Source organism: Lynx canadensis, chromosome B4 (genome assembly GCF_007474595.2).
Source record: "Lynx canadensis isolate LIC74 chromosome B4, mLynCan4.pri.v2, whole genome shotgun sequence".
NCBI classification, from domain to species: Eukaryota; Metazoa; Chordata; class Mammalia; order Carnivora; family Felidae; genus Lynx; species Lynx canadensis.
This window is the reverse complement of record NC_044309.1, coordinates 20,117,829-20,140,253: the sequence shown is the minus strand read 5'-3', so window position 1 is coordinate 20,140,253 and position 22,425 is coordinate 20,117,829. Positions and strand designations below refer to the sequence as shown.

The following is a 22,425-nucleotide window of genomic DNA, read 5'->3' as shown; positions in this document are numbered from 1 at the left end:
AGCCAAAAAATATATATAAAAATATAATATGTATACATTAAATCTCAAACTACAGTTATGTATATATAAATAAAATAAAACTCACTTCCAAGCATGTAAGGTTTGTAATTAAACCTTATACATCTAAGAGTAAAGGGGGAAAATGTAAAGCTTTATTCTTACTGTGATCAAGTACATATTTTTTAAGTTACATTTGTAGCTTATAATAAACTTTTGATCCATCTACCTCTAGTAAGAATGAAGATTTATGTATGTTTTAAACATGCATATATATAAATGTTTAACATTACCAAATAGACATTAAATTGTTTTAAGATACCCCCCACCCATTTTACTTCTTCACTCTATTATCACAGGTACTAACAGAAAGGCCAGGCTTCTAAAAGACTGAAATGACTTGGGATGGGATGTGCCCCATAGATGCAGATTACGTACTGTTACAAGGAAATGCTTCAGTTCATAGAACCATACAGGAGGCAAGATAAACATAAGCTGTGTTTTCCAGTCAAAAACAATAGAAGAAATGGAATCGAATCCTAAAGTTACGATATTCATTTAAAAAAAACCCACAAAGTGCTAAAGTTTATAATCATTATCTTGTCAATTTGGCCTTCCACTTTTAACATTCCAAAGTTACAGTAGTATTAGCATATATCTTTACCCAAGAAAGAATTTTCATCTTAGAAAAATTAAGTTCATTAATAACAGAATTTATACAACCAAAAGTCTTTTCCATTCCTCAAAATTAATCTAAAATGGACTTCTTGGGGCGCCTGGATGGCGCAGTCGGTTAAGCGTCCGACTTCAGCCAGGTCACGATCTCGCGGTCCGTGAGTTCGAGCCCCGCGTCAGGCTCTGGGCTGAGGGCTCAGAGCCTGGAGCCTGTTTCCGATTCTGTGTCTCCCTCTCTCTCTGCCCCTCCCCCGTTCATGCTCTGTCTCTCTCTGTCCCAAAAATAAATAAAAAACGTTGAAAAAAAAATTTAAAAAAATAAAATAAAATAAAATGGACTTCTTGAATCCATACACTAAAAGCTCAGGAAATAAAGCATGTGTCTATACTGGCTGCTAAATACAGACTATTTCCTAAAAGTAACAAGTCCTTGGATTATTCCCAAACTTTAATTTTGAACTGTTGTCTATCATGTTGAATATTTTATTTTAGGACAATTTTTACTCTTGAAATTTTATGCCAAAAAAGTATCTTAAGTAACTTCTTAAGAAGTAGCCACCAGAATACTGAGAATATGATAGTGACTGCTTTCCCCCTCTCCCCCACCTTCAAACATGCAGTGAAGAAACACAATCATTGATTAAAATCCTTACTAATATTGCAGGCACCGCACTAAGTTTACCTACATCAGCTCTTTCAGTCCTAACAACAAATCAAAGGTTAGGTAACAAACACCGATATTTTAAACAAAATGAAACTAAATAAAACATGAGAACCAGAATCCACCTATTGAAAACCTGCTCTGGTAAATTCAATTATTAGAATCATCTTTATTAGAAGAAACTCTAAACACAGAAATCATCCCAATAAAATTTACTGTAAATATTTGAGTACCTAAGCCTTTAATTTACAAGGTGTTTCCTTGTACGAAGCACAAAATTTCGGTTTTGTACGACGACAGAAGCATACTTACCACGTCACGTGGAAAGCCTGCCGACATCCGTGTTTATTACATGTCATGCAAGCACCGGTAGCTGCTTTGCTTTCTCGCCCTTGTTCATCACAAATGTAGCAAGTCTTAGGATAGAAAAAATAAACAAAATTAAGCAAAAACCTTACAAGTGTTTTTATAGCGATGAATCTTAGGGGCACGTGGGTGGCTCAGTCGGTCGAGTGGCCGACTTCAGCTCAGGTCATGATCTCATGGCTTGTTGGGTTTGAGCCCCACGTCGGGCTCTGTGCTGACCGCTCAGAGCCTGGAGCCTGCTTTGGATTCTGTCTCTCTCTCTCTCTGCACCTCCCCTGCTTGTTCTCTCTCAAAATCAACATTAAAAAAAAAAAATGAGTTTTACAATTATCTGCAGAAGTCAAGATTAGGTTTACCGTCTAACCTACTTTACTTCAAAACATGAATTCATTTTTTCTGTCAGTAATCTGATTTTTACCAACATGCAGACATAAACAAGGACAGGTAAACAGCACTAGTGGAACTTCACAAAGACCCAGTCTTCCTTAGGCTCAAATACCCTGCACAGCAGCGAGAATCTTCACAGGCACCAAGGCCAGGGTCCAGGACATAGCCTACGACACCTTGGTCTTAAAACTTCCTCACCAATATTCAACTGATTTCTGGGACAAGAGTGTAAAAAAAGATTCGTCTTTTCCTCTGCTGGAAGTAAGCATATCTACGGGAGTCTGACACAAGGAGTTGGGACCTAAGAGATGAAGCATGGTCCTGGATGATGAGCGAAATTTAGGCCATTTTGTCTCTTGACAAGAATCCTAGGTGAGCTGCCATTCAGCCTGCCAACCTGACAGACTGAGCCTGCGGGGAAGACATTTTCGCTAAGGAGGTCAGAGATGCCCCCAGGAGACACTGACCAATAAACACTGCCACTGACTTTGACTTACATCTGGTCCTTTTCCCGGGTAAAAATAGCTGATAAACAGTACCACCTTTTCATGAACAACTCAACTATATAAATGGCAATCTATGAGTATCAGTGTATAATGAAGAAACTTAATCAGCTGACTAGAAGTTGAGTATACAAAAATTAATGTCTACATAAAATCGGTAACACTTTTAAAAGGAAACCAATTTCTGAAGAGTAACAAGGTATAAGCTAGCCAACTTCAGTGGGACCACATATATTTTTAAACTTAGAGAGCTTTCCCCCATTATGCACTGTGGTGCCAGAATAACACAATTCAACAATATTTACAAGAACACAGGTCTCAAAAAAGCCTAGTATCTAGTCAGGTAAGTTAATTTAAACTCCTCTGTTGAAATACAAGGATTCAGACTGAGAAAAATTATTTTTTTAAGATTATTTTATTTTTGGGGGTGCCTGGGTGGCTCAGTCGGTTAAACATCCAACTTCAGCTCAGGTCATGATCTTGAGGTCCATGGGTTTGAGCCCCTCGTTGGGCTCTGTGCAGACAGCTTGGAGCCTGGAGCCTGCTTCTGATTCTGTCTCCCTCTCTCTGCCCCTCAACTGCTTGTGCTCTCTCTCTCTCTCTCTCTCTTAAAACTAAATAAACATTAAAAAAATTTTTTAAAAGATTGTTTTATTTTTGAAAGAGAGCACATGGGAGGGGCAGAGAGAGAGGGAGGAAGGGAGGGATGGAGGAAGAGAGAGGGAGAACGGAGGGGGGAGGGGGGAAGAGGGAGAGAGGGAGAGAGGGAGAGAGGGAGAGAGAGAGAGAGAAATATTCCAAGTAGGCTTGGCACTGTTAGGGCAGAGACTGATATGGGGCTCGAACTCACAAACCGTGAGATCATGACCTGAGCCAAAATCAAGAGTCAGACACTTAACTGAGTAACCCACCCAGGTGTCCCTAAAATAATTTTTGTAGGGGCACCTGGGTGGCTCAGTCGGTTAAGCATCCGACTTCAGCTCAGGTCACCATCTCACCATTCGTGGGTTGGGACCCCACACTGGGCTCCTTGCTGACAGCTCAGAGCCTGGAGCCTGGTTCGGATTCTGTGTCTCCCTCTCTCTCTCAAAAATAAAATAAACATTAAAAAATTCTTAATTATTTTATACCTGTAACAAGTAAAATCCCAAGTTACAACAAAACCAAACCAGACACAGTGAATAAGAGCATCTCTATCCGTTCAAATTACAAAAACAAAGTATCAAACAATTACAATGGGAAGCTGTAACATACATTTTTTAACCTACAAATGATCAAGAAGATTAAAAAAAGAAAAGATAGAGCAGACTGAAACAGTAACATTTTATATAGCAAAATTCATGGAAAATATGCAAGTGGGCCTTAAAGAATCTCTCAGTTAACTTCCAAAACAGTGAAAAGACACCACCTTTTGACAATTCAATAAAACTAAAAATTATGATGAATATTAAAAAGAGAGAGAGAGAAGGACTTCCAGACTCCTGGAATGGTGGAGTGAGAGCTCCATGGATCCCCTCTCCACTTCCAAGATTTGGAGGGCACTGGGGAGAGAGTCTCTGAAAATTATCCTAAAGACATGCAGCAAACAGTGGAAAATTTGTTTTTTGAAAAAGTGTACTGAATCTCACTAAGAACAGTGAGAGTCTAGAATTTGAGGCATGATCTGCTCCCATCACCACCCTACCACACACACAGCTTCTTGTGATGGAAATTCCCCTCTGGGTGGGTGTGGCCGAGAAGACAAGGCTCCCTCTCCCCTCAGCTCCTAGTCTGAAGCTATCGTTTTACCCTAGAAGAACCAGTCTCCAGTGACTCTCATCCTACTTACAGCTGGTAGCTCTCACTCATAGAATCCCACCCTAACAACAGGCCACGGGTCCTGAGGCCATTATCATCCCTCCCCCTTTTGCTAGTAGAATGGAAGTTCCATGAGAGGAGGAAATGGGTTGAGAAAACCAGGGGGCTACTGTACCCTTTCTTCCTCCCAGCGCACTGCTGGAGTACCTGTGTCTCTTCAGGAGAAGCAGAGTGCTATCCCCATCCCCAGTTCCAGAGCAGTAATGTAGAGATTCTCAGAAAGGCACATGGGTATGGAACATCTTCAGAACAAAGAGCCCAACAGCTTTGCCTGAGAGGACTGACTATGTGGAGAAGCTTAAGGACACTGTCAAAAACACCCTGGCGGAGGGGTGCCTGGGTGGCTTAATTGGTTAAGCGTCCAACTTCGGCTCAGGTCATGATCTCACTGCTCATGAGTTCGAGCCCCGTGTCAGGCTCTGTGCTGACAGCTCGGACACTGGAGCCTGCTTCAGACTCTGTGTCTCCCTCTTTCTCTCTGTCCCTCTACCTCTCTCTCAAAAATAAACATTAAAAATAATCAATCAATCAATCACTCTGGTGGCAAGCAATTAAGACAGGACTGGTAGCTCCAAGGTACTAATAGAAACAAGTAAAACCAGCCTGAAAATTAACAGAGAGAATGAGAGAAAGACAAGAACTAAGGGCCCTCCTAGGATCACATTCATCCCTGGGGGTATAGAAGGCTATGTACATGAACTAGGTTGCACCCACTCAGGAAAAATCCAAGTGGGACTCGAGGCCGATGTAAAAGCATTCCCTAAAGCCACACACAGATCCATCAGCCAATAAGGCTCATAAGGCTTTAGTACAACCTATGACGAAAAACTGGCTGAAAAGTAAGTTACTGTGACCCAGAGGCAACTCCTGTGAATCTAGACTTGAAAATAAAATCACACTCATGCGTGATGGTCTGAAAGATTGCATGCATGCTTAAGGCTGCACATGTTCGAGAACAACTGACAGAGAGAACCTCAGATCTCCTTAGAAAATAATCTCTAAATCACATACATATTAAGTGATAAAGGGTGAAAATGTAACTAGCTAAAGGGGCTTAATTTAAACATAATCTTTGACTAATAAGTGGTTTATGTTGATCCACAGGCAACCCTAAGAAGTCAGGCCTTTTTTTTTCCCCCAGGACATTTGAGCAGGGCCACCTGAAGTTACACACTGTTGGGTAAACAGACATAAGAAAATTAGTCCAGCCAAGTCATTAAACAAATAAATGACAAAACAAACAACATGACCCATAAGAAGGAAGGATCATTTTCCAGAGTGACTATATTATCTAAAATGTCCATTTCAACAAAAAATTACAAGACATGCAAAGAAACAGGTCAGTGTGACCTACACACAAGAATGAAAGTAGACATTAGAAACTGTCTTTGAGGAGGGACCCAGATGTTAGACTTGGAAGACAAAGACTTCAATCAAATGGAAATACTTGAGTTTAAAAAATTCATTAAAGAGGCTCAACAGTAGATTTGAGTTGGCAGTCAGAAAACAATCAACAGACTTAAAAACAGATCAATAAATGGGGCGCCTGGGTGGCTCAGTCGGTTAAGTGCCCGACTTTGGCTCAGGTCATGATCTCTCTCGGTCAGTGAGTTCAAGCCCCGCGTCAGGCTCTGTGCTGACAGCTCAGAGCCTGGATCCTGCTTCGGATTCTGTGTCTCCCTCTCCCTCTGCCCCTCCCCCATTCGCGTTCTGTCTCTCGCTGCCTTTCAAAAATGAATAAATATTAAAAAAAAAAATTAAAAAAAACCACATCAATAAAGGTGTGCCTGGCTGGCTGAGGGGAGAGCATGTGACTCTTGATCTTGGGGTCATTAGTTCGAGCCCCATGCTGGGTGTACAAATTACTTAAAAATAAATAAACTTAAAAAAAATAGATCAATAAAGATTATGCAATCTGAAGAAGGGACTTCTTTAGATTATACTACCTGAAGTACAATTTCCAAAAAATGTGGGACACCATTAAGTACACCAGCATACATATGAGAAAACAAAGAGATGAAAGAAAGGGACAGAAACTGAATCTAAAGAAATAACGGCTGAAAATTTCCCAAATCTGGTTAAAACCAATAATCTACAATTCTAAAAATCTTGATAAACACTAAGAGATCCACGCTCAAATTGGTCCAAGCCAAAACACACAAACAAAGATATCTTGAAAGCAACAAGAGAAAAATGGTTCATCACAAGCAAGGAAAACTACAATACAATTAACACCTGAAGTCTCAAAGGAAACAATGGAGGGCAGAAGGCAGCAGGATAAGATATTCAAAAAGCTTAAAGAACAAAACTATCAACCAGGAGTCCAATATCCAGGAAAGCTACATTGCATAAATAAAGATGCAATAAGGACATTCCCAAACAAACAAAAACAGATATTTTGTTGCTCCAATCCTGACTAACAAGAAATACTAAAGGAAGTTCTTTAGGCTAAAATCAAGTGACACTACACAACAATTACAACACACACACACACACACACACACACACAGTCTAAGAGCTCCAGTCAATTTTACCTCAATAGAGCTGAAATCTTTAAAAAATAAATCTAACAGGCCAATTAATAAACACACATAAAAGGCTCTAACAAAGGTAATTATACAGAAAAAGATAAGACAGTATGATTAAATATTTCTCATTCTTCTCTTAATTCAAAAGGCAAAAGCATAAAACAATGCCATAAATTGTATTGTTGGTCCTATAACAGAGAAATGTAATATATTTCACAATGACAACACAATTAAAGAGGGTGGGAATAAAGATATATTGGAGTAAGAAAGTAACACCAGATGGTAACTTGAACCCACATGAAGAAATGAAGAGAAACACAAATGGCAAATGGTATCTAGCAACACACACACACTATATAAATATATCTGTGGTCGTCTTCTCTTAGCTTTAAAAGATAAGGGGAGGCCTCAGTGGCTCACATGATTAAGTGTCCAACTCTAGATTACAGCTCAGGTCATGATCTCATGGTTCATGGGTTCAAGACCCGTGTCAGGCTCTGCACTGTCAGAGCCTGCTTGCAATTCTGTCTTCCTCTCTCTCTCTGACTCCTACCCACTCTCTCTCTCTCTCAAAATAAATAAACATTTTTTTAATGTGTATTTTAAAAAAGACTATATAGAGCAATCATTATGTTTTAATTTGAGAAAGAGACACAGAGCACACAAGCAGGGGAGGGGCAGGAAGAAGGGAGAAATTGAGAGAGGGAGAGGGAGAGGTGGAGGGGGAGGGAGAGAATGAATATGAATATGAATATGAATATGAATATGAATATGAATATGAATATCCCAAGCAAGCTCCACACTCAGCATGGAACCTGAAGGGGGACTCGATCCCACAATCCTGGGATTATGACCTGGGCTGAAATCAAGAGTCAGACACTCAACTGACCAAGCCACCCAGGTGCCCTAACAGAGCAATAATTTTAACAATATATTATTGTTTGTAGTTTATACAAACGTAATATCTCTACTAATAATAGCACAAAAGGGGGAAGGAATGGAGACATATAGGAATGAATTTTCTGTATCTTACTGGAGTTAAGTAGATTCTGATAAGATAAATATTGCAAGCCCTAGAGCAACCACTAAGAAAATAACCCCAAAAAATATAATTTAAAAATCATGAAAGGAATGAAAAAGGTACACTAGAAAATATCCACTTAAGGTAAAAGAAGGTACTATAAAAGAAAAAGAGAGGACCAAAGCAGCCACAAGACAATGCAAACAAAAAGTAAAATGGCGGGCATAAAACCGACCATATTAATGATAGCATTGAATGTGAATGTATTCCAATCAAAAGGCAGGGGCGCCTGGGTGGCGCAGTCGGTTGGGCGTCCGACTTCAGCCAGGTCACAATCTCGCGGTCCGTGAGTTCGAGCCCCGCGTCAGGCTCTGGGCTGATGGCTCGGAGCCTGGAGCCTGTTTCCGATTCTGTGTCTCCCTCTCTCTGCCCCTCCCCCGTTCATGCTCTGTCTCTCTCTGTCCCCAAAAAATAAATAAACGTTGAAAAAAAAAAAATTCAAAAGGCAGAGATTAGGGGCGCCTGGGTGGCGCAGTCGGTTAAGCATCCGACTTCAGCCAGGTCACGACCTCGCGGTCCGTGAGTTCGAGCCCCGCGTCGGGCTCTGGGCTGATGGCTCAGAGCCTGGAGCCTGTTTCCGATTCTGTGTCTCCCTCTCTCTCTGCCCCTCCCCCGTTCATGCTCTGTCTCTCTCTGTCCCAAAAATAAATAAACGTTGAAAAAAAAAAACAAAAAAACAAAAACAAAAACAAAAGGCAGAGATTAATAGACCAGATTAAAAAAAAGAAAGTTCCATACACTGTCTGCAAGAGGAATACTTTAGATTTGATAGTACAAGTAAGTTAAAAAGATAAAAAAAAAAAAAAAAGATATAGTACGCAAAGAGCAAGCATAAGATGGCTGGAGTAGCTATCATTATATCGGACAAAAACAAAAAACAAAAAGAAAAAAAATAGACTCTTGAAACAAAACATTACTAAAGATAAAGAGGAATATTTTATAACGATAACGGTCAATCCATCAGGAAGATACAATTATAAGCGTAAATGTGTGTATATACATATACATATACAGAGAGAGAGGGAGAACAAGAGAGCCCCCAAGACATATGAATCAAAGTAGAAAAAAGTAATTTGATTATTTTATTTTTTTAAATGACCTGGGCTGAAACCAAGAGTCGGATGCTCAACCAACTGAGCCATACTAGCACCCTAATATTTTGATAATTTTTAAATATTAGCTATTAGATTAAGAAGAAAATATGCAAAATAACTGAGGATTATTGAAAAATTGTTCCCAAACAAAATCATATCTAAATAAAATGTCAAGTATGTGAATAAAGCTATACTCAAGAGGCAAATTCATAGCCTACAAAGTTTTCCCTGTTTTAGAAAAGTAATATTTTAACTGAACTATTTATTTTTTTAGTATGACAGAACATTTAATTACATCAGTTTCCCATCAATACACTAGTCATTTAATGATGATTACATTGGCCATTTCCACTGGTTGCCAGGAGGCTCTTCCACTAAAGGCTCCCATGGTTTTCATTATATCATTTTTCCTGCCAGACTTAATTCATTTTCAGCTTGAAGAGTCACCTCTTCCAGTTGCCCACCCTGAAGTTGGTCTAACTGCTTAACATCTGATTCCACTGTAACCATACACATACAAACACATTTGTAATCTGTTCTGTATATTTCCTATATGCTGCATTTTTAGGAATTTGCTCAAGAACGTCAAGAATCTTCGTGTCCAATATTCTTAACCTCTCGTGTGGACTCTCACCTACAACCAATCCCACAAGGCCAGGGGTCTTCTTCAGCAAATCTGCCATGGCAGTGCCAGTAGGCTCGGGACACACAGCCCTTTGAACCTAATTTTTTAAATTAAAGAAACAGGCCTCATATCAAAAGGATTCTGGGGCCAAATTCCAACCCCACCTAAGAAGTAGCTGAAAGCATCACTCCAAACATAACTTGAACAAGCCACTTAAACTACAAAAATACAGCTCTTCTTGTAACTGAAAGATGTGCTGTTGTGGGGCAACCAAGTAGCCTGAAATCCAAGGGAAGACATATTCTCCCCCCAACTTCCTAAGAAGCACAAAATGTTCAGACTCTCCACCACTGATACAGCAAGAAAGGGAAGACATGGAGAAAGACATGCATGTAAGAAGAAATCAGCTAAAATTTTAATACATTGTTGTTAAAGGCTGATTGAGGGCTAATATGATACTGCAGAACCACTAGAACCACTGTTAAGAGAGTTCTCGCTCACTCACAGGCTCCACTACATGAACTTTTATGAGGGGTTCACGGGGAAGACTGATACCAAGGAGACAAAACCACCAGAAAAAATCTCCCTTGAGGTTCAGGCATGAAGAAGAGGATCAGACTCTACTGATGGTAAGATATGAAATCCTACCTCTCACCCAAACACTCCTTTCAAAAGCATTTGGGGGACTGGAGCAAGCCCTGTCACATCCAAGACATGGGTAAGGCCCACCATGACTAGGAATACAAAGGAAAAACTCTTTACACCTAGGCAAGGGGCAGGAAAATTCTCAAACCCAAATTCCCAACCCTGTTAGTAATAAAATTAAGAGGTCTTCTAGTGCTGGGGGTAGAAGCAGAAAGTTCTCTTCCTCACAAGTCTTTCCAAAGACACAAATATAAGTCTGCCATGGTGAGGAGGAAAGGAATGGTGAAACTGTGAGGCCCAGACATACAGGGCCTACCAAAGAGAGAGGGTGGACCAAAACAACAGAGAAATCCCAAGCCCAAAACATCAAATAACAAACAACGGCAATCTAACACTAAGGGAGAAACAAAAGCATACCAGGAAGAAACTTAGCGTGTCTGACTCAATATTGTTTCTATTTCCCTTGCTGCCATGACCTAAAACAGAAACTTCTGCTTAGCCCTGCACATAAGCATGTTACAGCTAAGATCTGAAAAAAACTGCTTTTTAAAATCCAAAATCTACCTCACCCGGGGAGACAGAGGAGATAAGGAAGTACATAAATGACTACGCTGTGTTTAAGATTTACAGGAACAACATGACCAGATTCCTATACACAACAACAAACTGACCAAGAACAATGAAGTTACTTGACCTTCCTTGATGTCTACAGGTATCAGTCACCTTCTGACTCCAACTCCCTCCCACTTTCCCCCTCTTCTTAACATAAAAGAAGCTCAAATCTCTAGCTGAGGAACTGGCTCTTTGGGACAATAGTCTGCCATCTCTTTGGTCTGCTGGCGTTCAGTATCAAGTCTCTTCTCTACATCCACATCTTGCCTTTTGACTCACTGGCCTGTCACACAGCAAGCAGAACAAACTTGGGACTTAAAAGTGTGGTAAAGAAACCACCCTCTGTGGCACTGGTGAACAGATACAGCTAAACGCTGGGGGTGGAACACAAACACTGCGAAAGCAAAGAACCTAATACTCCAGGGCTCCTGGGTGGCTCAGTCAGTTAAGCATCTGATTCTTGATTTCACCTCAGGTCATGCTCTCGCAGTTCATGAGTTCGAGTCCCTTAGGGTGAGCCCCGCTTTGGGTGAACCCCGCTTCTCTCTCTCCCTCCCTCCCCTCCAAAAAAAACCCCTAATACTCTGGCCTTCCACCTAAACTTATAGTATCATTAGAAGACGACCAAGGGGCAAGGCCACCCCAATGGGCTCAGAGGACAGAGCATCAAGCCACACAGAATTATTCTCAATCTTAGAACCTAAAAACTGTCCTGTTGAGTTACAAACCTGCTTTGCTTTAGTCCAGTAACCCCTTTTTGCCTTCTAACTTCTCCCTTTTAAAATGGGACTATCTATACTACACCTATCCTACCACTGTATCTTAGAAGCAGGCACCTTTCCTATATTTCACAGGGTCACAGATGGAAAGGAATTTTGCCTCAGGATTGACCATACCCAGAATTTCACCCACATCTGATTTACATGATTCAGAATGAGATTTGGAACAATCTCATTGAGATTATTAATACTTAGATAAAACTCTGAATTTAAGAGTTGATGCTAGAATCAATTAAGACTTTGAGAGATGATAGGATGAAATAAAAGTATTTTGCATGTGGTAAGAACATGAAGGCGGGGAGATTACTGTGTGTTGAACTGTGTCCCTGAAAAAAGGTATGTGAAGTCCTAATAACCCCAGTAACTCAGAATGTGACCTTATTTGGAAAAAGGGTCACTGCAGATATAATTAGTTAAGATGAGGTCACACTGGGGTAGGACAGGCCTCTAACTGAATATGACTGGTCCTTATAAGAAGATGGCCACTTGAGGACACAGAGGCAATGAAAGAACAGTGGGGTCAAAAAGCAGAGACTGGGGTGATAAATCCATAATCCAACGAATGCCAAGGATTTCCTGTCACTACAACAGGCTGGAAGAGAGGCACAGAACTGATGCTCCCTCACAATTCTCAGGAGGAACCAATGCCGATAACTTAATTTCAGACTTCTAGCTTCCATAACTGTGAGAGAATGAACTTCTGTTGTTTTAAGCCACCCAATTTGTGGTACTTTCTTAAGGCAGCCCTAGGAAACCAATACAGAGGCTGTATGAAAAACTGGCTAGGAGTTGGTTATGTTTTGGAGTTGGGTGATGAACTAGGAGGGATGGGAAGTAGTTTCATTCTATTATTATTTTCTACATATGACAATTTCCAAACCAAATACTTATATTGTTATAATATGTAGAATAAAAACGAAAACTTCACGTAAGCATAATTTAAAAAGTTAGAAAACATTAGAATAATAAAATTAGACATAAAGCCTAAAACTGTTCTTTATTATTAGGCACAAAACAGATCCATCAAGAGCTTAGATAAAGGTAAAAACTCCAATGAAATGTTTATGTGAAGAAAACCCAAAAGAAATGAGGTGACACAAAAAGTATTCAACACATTCAAAAAAGTAAATTAATCTGTAAAGAAAGCATCAAAATTATTTTATACTGTTATAAAGATCTATATGCCCCCAGTATCACACAGCACACCGATTTAGTAGCCTACTTTCAAACCAGACTTTTTGCAGCTAAGATATATTGCTTTGTTACCTCATCCTTGTGGAGGAGAGGAGGTAGATACAAAAGGTACCTGGCTTATCCCCTAAAAAAAAAAAAAAAAAAAAAAGGTCACATGCTGTGTTAACTGGGGATTTGGGTAGTCACAATTTCAAAGCAGGCCAATGCTTTGAACTTTCAAAGGGAAAAACAAATCAGACCCATCATGGATTTAAAAAAATGGCAAACTGTATTCTACAACTTTGTACCTAGAGAAAAATCCCCCCCAGCAATAGTAACCTGATGACAATCAGAACTTGTTGCTAGGCACTCTACTTCTCTTTGACACTATTTCATGGTTTCCTATTACCTGGCGCTGCTGACATTACCATTGGGTGATGAAATCTCATTATTCTAATTTCAGACCCAAATGTATCCTTATCATTTTCTTCTTAGATGTCTTGTTTTTTCCTGTATCTGGCATCTCTGATCATCTTATTACTCCTTGTAATTATAAATATGTACATGATATTTATATGATCCTGTAAAATAAAACTTCAAGTTTTCCTTCTCTTAAAATACTACTATAAGCTATGGGTCTCCCAACTTACATGACCTCCCCATTTCCATCCTCTCTCTTTGAACCTGCATATTCTACTGTCACCTTGCCATTTCCCTTTCTAACAAGTTAATAAATTTTGACTTACACTGAATATAATTTGGTCTAATAAAAATATTTCTGACAGAACAGAAGCCTGATCCAGCAGTAGGGAAGATAACCATGAAAAAGCCTCCATGCTGCAGGATGGATGAAGGCAGAGACCAGTCTGCTATAGTACAATACAATACTATATGATGCGATACGATACAATATATCAGTTTTTCCATAGCTGTGGAAAAAATACTGTCAACATATCCAGATATGCAATTCAACCATTCTTTTCTTCATGAAAAAAGAATGGACCATGTGTGTACTCTTGCACAAAAGACATTCACTTCTGACGATCCTTACATATTTTAATTTCAATGTTTTGGTTTTTAGTTTCCCTCTTAACAGTCTTTGACAATGAGCAAAGTCATTTTCATCCTACATGTAACTTTGAAAACTGCAAGAGAAGTTGTATCACTTTGCCTTATAGGTCTCACTTACAACATGCAGAAAATAATTAGATTTTAACCACCTATGGAGAAAGAGCCAGAGTAAGGGTTACTCTGTCCATTTTCTGGAGCTTGCTGAATGATTTTGTAAATGTGATGTGTACCTTCCTTAGTCCCAGGTAGCTGCTCTGTGCTCAAGTGTAGAGATTAGTGTATAAAACAAGAGTAACACTGTTAATTGGTGCATACTCTATACAGCTGACCCTTGAACAACAAGGGGGTTAGAAGCATCGATGATCCCCCATGCAGGTGCAGGTATAACTTCTGACTCCCCAAAAACTTAACTACTAACAGCCTACTGTTGACCAGAAGCCTTACCAATAACATAAAGAGCAGATTAACACATATTTTGCATGGCGTATGTATTACATACTGTATTCTTATAATAAAGTAAGCCAGATGAAAAGTGTTATTTAAAAAAATCATAAGAAGGGGGGCCTGGGTGGCTCAGCAGGTTAAGCATCTAACTTCGGCTCAGGTCGTGATCTCATGGCTCATGAGTTCAAGCCCTGCATCAGGCTCTGTGCTGACAGCTTAGCCTGGAGCCTGCTTTGGATTCTGTGCCTTCCTCTCTCTCTGTCTCTTCCCCTTCCACACTTGTGTTTTCTCTCTCAAAATATGAATAAACATTAAAAAAAAAAACTTTTTTCAAAAACTCACAAGAGAAAATACATTTAGGTGCTGTACCGTACCATGCTGATCGGACGAAGTCTGCATGTAAGTGGACCTGCAGAGTTCACACCTGTGTTATTCAAGGATCGGCTCTAACCCTATATACCTTAATTACTTTGCAAAGATCCCATTTTTAATCACCTTGTTTACTGCCACCCAAAAAAAACTATAAGGTGTAACTGTGTATCTATGAATATTTTATGGCACCAAAATGAAGACAAAGTGAAAAAAACACTTGTGGTATATACAAACAAAAATTTGTTATCACTATTTAAAGAGGTCATAACTTTAGAGGCTCCTGGGCAGCTCAGTGGGTTAAGTGTCCGACTCTGGGTTTCACTCAGGTCATGATCTCACAGTTCTTGAGTTTGAGCCCCACATCAGGCTCTGTGCTGACAGTGCAGACCCTGCTTGGGATTCTTCCTCTCCCTCTCTCTCTGCCCCTCCCCAGCGCACACTGTCTCTGTCTCAAAATAAGTAAACCTAAAAAAAATAAAAAGAGTACATAACTTTAGAATGCCTAACAGTTTAAGAGCTAAATGGGCAAAAACAGACACAAAAAGAAATATTATTCTGACGGAACCTGACAAGTAATCAAAAATTCAAATAACTGGGTATCATTTATTATCAAACTGGCAAATGTAGAATATGATTTTAAAAATGAATACAGACAATGGTGTGGTAAAAATGGCATTTTCATAAATTATTAGCTATATAAATGTGGAAAACAAACAGGCAATCTTATCAGAACCTTACAAACAGGTATAATCTATGACACAATAATTCTAACTCTAGAGTTCTAGCCAAAGGAAATCAATCTAAACACAGAATAAAAGGGTTGGTGAAGCAAGATTCTTGTCATGCTTTAAATTACAACAGAAAAATAGCTAGGTAATGTGGGAATGGTTAGGAAAATTATGACATAAACATCATAGTTAAGAGTCATCCAGGGGCACCTGGATGGCTCAGTTGGTTAAGCGTCCAACTTCGACTCAGGTCATGATCTCACAGTTCATGGGTTTGAGTCCCACATCGGGCTCTGTGCTGACAGCTCAGAGCCTGGAGCCTGCTTCAGATTCTGTCTCTCCCTCTCTCTCTCTGCCCCTACCCCGCTCACGCTCTGTCTCTCAAAAATAATAAACATTAAAGAAAAAAAGAAAAAAAAAAAGTCATCCAAAGAGAAGAGCCAAGAATAAAATCTGTATATTTGGCATTATTATAACTCATACTTACAGATTTTTCAAATGCCAAATATTTAAAAATGTTTATACATTTAAAATGTATTATTTTTAAATGCATCAATTATTAAATCAATCATTTAATTATTTATTATTCAAGGTAATCTAAAATTTGGTAATCCTATGACAGGGAAGCAGAGAATTTGAGTATCAAGAAGTATTCTTATAATCCTTCAGAAAGTATATGTAAAACATTTTGTTATAGTTCAGATGTATATTACTCTGTAGAAAGAATTCTTACATTTTATCAGAATCTCGAAGACCCAAAAAATGTAAAGAAGCACTAGTTTAGAAAAATCGGACATGCCTTCAAAGTGTCTTCCTGGACACCTGGTACACTTTGCTAAGATTTACTATTTTAAAATCAAGCAACTCAGGGGCATCTGGGTGGCTCAGTCGGTCAAGCATCCAACTCTTGATTTCGACTCAGGTCATGATCTCACAGTAAGTGAGCCTCACATCCGGCTCGTGCTGACAGTGCAGAGCCTGATTGGGATTCTCTCTCTGCCCCCTCCCCTGCTCTCTCTCTGAAAAAAAAATAAACTAAAAAACAAAAGTTAAAAACAAACAAACAACTCAAAGAGATCAGTTTACTCAGTTTTATTCAGCATGAATCCATGCTGTCATAGAGTATACTAACAGTTTATGCCCTAATTCCATATGCTAGTGTTATATAATGAGAAAAAACATCCCAACATACAATTGTCCCTGGATCTGTTTTTTACGAAGTCATCAGGGGACCTTAAATCATCTCTTTTTAAACCTGGTCAAAACTCCTTTCTTTTTAAAAATTTATTTATTTATTTGGGGAGGGGGTGTTATTTGGGGAGGAAGGGGGGGGAGAAGAGAGACAGAGACAGAGAGAGACAGAGAGAGACAGAGAGAGAGAGAGAGAGAGAGAGAGAATGAGAATGAATGCCAAGCAGGCTCTGCGCTGTGAGCAAGACAGGGGGCTCAATTCCACAGACCTGAGAGATCATCACCTGAGCTGAAACCAAGAGTCATATGTATAAATTAAATGACTGAGCCACCCAGGCCCTCCGGCCAAAAACTCCTTTGTGAATTATTAAACACAATTTTAATTTATTGCAAAAAAAAAAAAAAAAAAGAAATTCTCAAGAAGGTTATGCAGAACACTACACTATTTTATAAAATTAAAGAATTAGCATATGCAATTTGGCACAGGTACATCAGGAACAGTTTATAGGCTTTCTTACCTAGTTGTTTAAATAGAATATTTACGAGACATGAAGGTAAACAAGAGCACCTAAACTCCGGCGTCTTTTGTAGAAACTAACTGTGCTCAATTGTTTTTAATTTTTTATTATCATTTTTCTTTTTTAAGTTTATTTATTTTTGAGAGAGCAAGAGAGACAGAGACACCACACATGAGCAGTAGAGGGGCGGGGGGGGGGGGGGGGGGGGGGGGGGGGGGAGAGAGAGAGAACCCCAACAGCCTCCATGTTGATAGTGTGGAGCCTGAAGGGGTTCAATCAAAGAACCATGAGATTGTGATCTGAGCCAAAATCAAGAGTCCAATGCTCAACTGACTGAGCCAAGTGCTCCTATTATTTTTCTTATTTTAGAGAGAGACAAGGTGTGAGAGTGGGGGAAAGGGACAGAGGGGAAGACAGAAGGAGAGAAAGAAGAGAGAGAGGAAGAGAAGAGAAGAGAAGAGAAGAGAAGAGAAGAGAAGAGAAGAGAAGAGAAGAGAAGAGAAGAGAAGAGAAATCTTAAGCAGGCTCCACACCCAGCATGGTGCCAGATGCCACCAATGCTGGGATTCACGACCTGAGCCAGTATCAAGAGTTGGACACTCAACCGACTGAGCCACCCAGGCTAATGATGGAATGGTAACTAGGCATCTATGTTTTTCTAGGTGAAAATGGCTTCGAAACCCAAGTACCTAGACCATACTTACTCTGTTAAAAATTTAGAACTTGGACACTGAGTCAAGTTACCTGTAGGAAACTCAGATAAAATGAGACACGGAATTAGAGATGATGTGGAAACAAGAACAGACCACAGACAGAAAAGAGACCGTAGGACCCTCACCAAAGTTGGAATGGATGGTAGTCAGCCTGTGACTTTCTAGTTCCAGGTCCAACTCCCCACATATGTTGCAGGAATACCTACTGTACTGGCCTTACAGCCAACCCTATTTGTACTTTAGCTAGTTTCAGTCAACTTAATTTCTGACTAGGATAAAGTTTTTGATCTTAACTCTAACCCTGTTATCATTTATTTTCCTATGAATAAACCAAATTTCTCAAGTATGACTTGCCTTGCTTTAAACTACTGCCTAGCAATGTAATTTCCCTTTAAGTACAGATGTTAACAGAATCTTATCCTAGCAGATTATACCACAGAAGCATCTATCATCTAGGAGTGCCCAAGACACCAAACAAACATGAAAAAAACCTGATACTGGCAATCTGTATGTTGGTGAGATTATTAAGTTTACTTCCATGAACAATTTTAACTTAGCCACTGTGTATTGGCATTTCCAGTTTAGACTGGACTGCTGCCTTGAAAAGAGGAGGGAAGAAATAATGGTGAAAGAAAGTACACTGCCATTCTTCCACAGTCCTTAATAAACCCTGCTTAATAAAACTGCCTCTGAGCCTCGGAGTTGAAAGAAGGCAATGAAGAATGAGGCTGAACACGAAAGCACAAATACACGAAAAGCAAATAAAAAGAAAAATAATTTACTATCCCCTGAGAAAATGAGAAACAATACCAAACAAAACAGAATACGTATACATGGGTGTACTGGCAAGCAGGGGAGAGACACAAACACTACAATACAGAGAAGCCTAATAGGGAAAGTGAGAATCAGCAGAGGTGCAAAAAAGGGCAAAAAGATTTTTCTATAGAGACGGTTGCAAGATTGTTTTCCTTTTCCAAACGACACAAATGTCCACAAAAGAAAAAAAAATTACGTGTTCATTTGAGTAACTAGGATACAAGTGCCAAGCAAAAACAAACATGTATTATATTAGATATATACAAAAGCAAATATTCAATGCTTCAGCAGAAATCTGAATTTTATCTTGGAGTCTTATAATCATATTGTTAATGTATGCTGGCAAACAACTTGTAGATTCAAGATTTGTTCTACAAACAAAGTAGTAAGTCCCACCAACATCTGCCAAGAATTTAAAGCTTAGTGTCTTTGTTCTAAGAAATGAGTCAGTTAACTTGATGACTCTATATAGACTCTATCTCAGGTGATGATGATGTGCTCAGTACTTAAGTTCTTGAAACCGAAAGGCCAGTCTGATTTTTTCTTCCTCCCTCATCTGTGTGTCATCACACCCAGTCAATCAAACCTCTCATATGTTACCAAAAGATCTGCCCCTTCTTCCTTCCTAGTACTACTCTCCTACTTCAGACCCTCATTATTACCTCTGGAACACTGCAAAAGCTTAAATAGTGTCTAAGTAACTCTTGTCTCTTCTACACTCCCTCTCCCAATCTTCCTTTCACTATCCTTTAGATGGTAGACCTGAGTACATCCCTCCCCAAGTAAATCTAAAAACCCTTTATGGAAATAGAACTCAAACTCCTTAACAGGACACAGGAGGCCCTTGAGAATCTCTCAGCATTTTACATATCACACTCAAACTCCTAGCAATAGTGCCCTTCTCCCTCACCACTATACTACTCTCACTCCCTCACCCTCTCCCTCTCAACCCTCCCTATTTCCCACTTCAGAGCTTTTATGCTCCTCCAGTCTGTAAAATTAATAGCTACTGTCGCACTCCCTCCTCTTTCCTCTCCTCACAGCCAACACCCAGAGACTTCTCACTCTTCAAAATTCAGAGAAGCTACAATCTTTTCTAAGATATACCTTCCCTCTCTTCAGCACTGTTACACTACGCTAAGTAAACATTCTCTGTGTTCTCTAATCCTCGCACATACTACACTAACAATCATTGATGTGTACATATCTATCCTACCACGTAGGAGCTTTATGTATTCCTTATGCTTCCAGCAGTGCCTGATAACAGGGCATGCCATACATAAACGTTGGCCCAATGAATGGATAGATATATGGAATGTTTAGCTCCACTCTCTGAAACCTAGCTTTTTAAATGGTACTAATGAGGAATCCCCCAATCAGAGAGCATATTTAGTCCTTTCAAACTTTCCCACCAGATGCTAAATATATTGATCAACACTTCTCTTGACAGCTATTTCACCACTACTCCTTTCAAAAAAGACTGAAGGGAAGTCGGGCTAGCAATTTCTAAGTATTCCTCCACCTTTAAGCTTCTATAGTTAAATGACACCATGCTTTTATTTTGTTTTTTGTTTCTCTGTTTGGTCTATTATGGTCCTACCTATACTTACATTCATTTCTTCGTGGTCATCGATAAATAAAGACTCTTCAAAAGCATATATATAGACAGAACACATGTATCATTTACCAACTATTCTCTGGAAATTGTAGCTTTCTAAAATAAATGCTTCCTGATGTGACATGATCTCGGGGTTGTAAGTTCAAACACCAGGTTGGGTGTAGAGATTACTTAAAAGTAAAATCTTTAGAGGCGCCCGGGTGGCTCAGTTGGTTAGGCGTCTGCCTCTTAATTTCAGCTCAGGTTATGATCCCATGGGATCAAGCCCCAATTTAGGCTCAGTGCTGGGTGTAGAACCTGCCTGTGATTCTCTTTCTCTCTCTCAAAATAAACATATAAACATATAAACAAACAAACAAATAAATAAATAAAATCTTTAAAAATAAAAAAATTAAAATTAAATTAATTTTAATTAATTTAAAACTCTGAATACAAGCCTCTATCCCCGAAAACTTCAAAAACAGCTCAAAAAAATCTGTTTCTTCAAAACTATTACAATTCTTCACATTTCTTCAAAATTATTAAAAGGTAACTTAAAGGTGACATATGCCACTCATTATTTTATTAACAAAATGTATATGTCAGTGAAATGAGGAACTGATTGCTACAATATGAGAGGTCAAAAAATAAAAACAAGAATCTGGTGACAAAATAATAGAAAAACTGGCCATTATGTATTTAATGACATGTAGAAAACTTAACAACATAATAAGTCAACACGATGAGTTCTCTGAAATTTAGATACACTACACAGATATTCTAGAAAATTTCCTTTCCTATCACTCACAAAATTTCCTTCGTGGTTTTTTTTTTTCCTTTCCTAAATCCCACTATGTTCCAGCCACACGGGATTATTTATTATTCTGTGAACTGCCTACCACCTTTCCTTTGCACTTACTATATTAGTTTATGTTACTTTCTCTGAGTGGAATTATCATATGATCCTTTTTTTCCACAGGTCAAATTCCTAGTTATTCTGCAAAGTCCCTATAATCCCTTTTTATGTTTTATTCAACTCCTTAGGCAAAGGTAATCCCTCCTTTCATTATGTTCCATAACACTCCACTCACATTTTTTATTATGACAGATATCTCCCATTTTTCTAAAGTTTGTGTTATGCCACTTTGATTTGACAAAAGGCTTACATTAATAACTGTTTTTGCTAACTGAAAGAAATCCAAAAAGAATTTTTGCTTTTACGAAAAAAGGTGAAAAAGGAAAGCGATGTTCAGCATCTGCTTTGCCACGAAGCTGTCACAGTGTCAATGTGCACCCAGAGCAGCAAGCGCGGCGCTGCCCAGCTCCTTCCCCAGGAAGTACCCTGAGCATCCATCTCAGCATCAGACCTCCAGAGCTCTGAACTATGTCTGGAAGCATCTGTGCTTTGTCTCGGTTTATTTCATGAGTTTGTTAGCAAGATGGGTCCTGAGTTACCAGAAAAGCCTAAGAAAGGTTATTTCTTCAGACTGGGAACACTCAAAACCTTTTCCACATAGATTAATGGTAACTGCTTCCTCAGCTTTACACCAATTTCAGCTTACGAAAAGTTTCACAAGAATGCTTTCTACTTTTGGATAGCTGCAGAAACCTGTACTTACATATTATTATTTTTATACACTGTAATTACATTATTTACTCTTCTTTCTAATTGAGAGTGTCACATGAAGAAAAATCCTGCATTTTATGCATCTTTGAATTCCCAGTGTCTAGCACAATGCTTGATATAAAGTAGGTCCACAGTATGAGCCCAGTATATTAATAAATGCTCTTCAATGCTCTTTACTACCATCCATTAAAAAGTGGTATCTTCCAAAACTCAACAATCCATTTTCCAATTGTTCCTATCATTTCAGAATTACATGCCTCATATTGGCCACACTGAATAATCATGAAGAGAGTATTATTAAGCTTTCAAGGTTAGCTATACAAATCGACATCCATAAAAATCCAAGAAACATAAACAAGAGAGTT

General features: G+C 39.0%; 1 protein-coding gene and 1 pseudogene across 13 annotated transcripts in view; both read right to left on the bottom strand.

Moving 5' to 3' along the window:
* Positions 1–22,425, bottom strand: part of MLLT10 (MLLT10 histone lysine methyltransferase DOT1L cofactor) — a 243,168-nt gene that overhangs the window by 125,558 nt on the left and 95,185 nt on the right. For all 13 annotated transcript variants that reach the window (XM_030321048.1, XM_030321047.1, XM_030321054.1 and 10 more), the window contains one exon: positions 1,646–1,749. In XM_030321048.1, coding sequence (XP_030176908.1) covers positions 1,646–1,749 — 104 coding nt within the window. The remainder of the gene's footprint in view (positions 1–1,645; positions 1,750–22,425) is intronic.
* Positions 9,263–11,492, bottom strand: LOC115517939 (annotated as a pseudogene).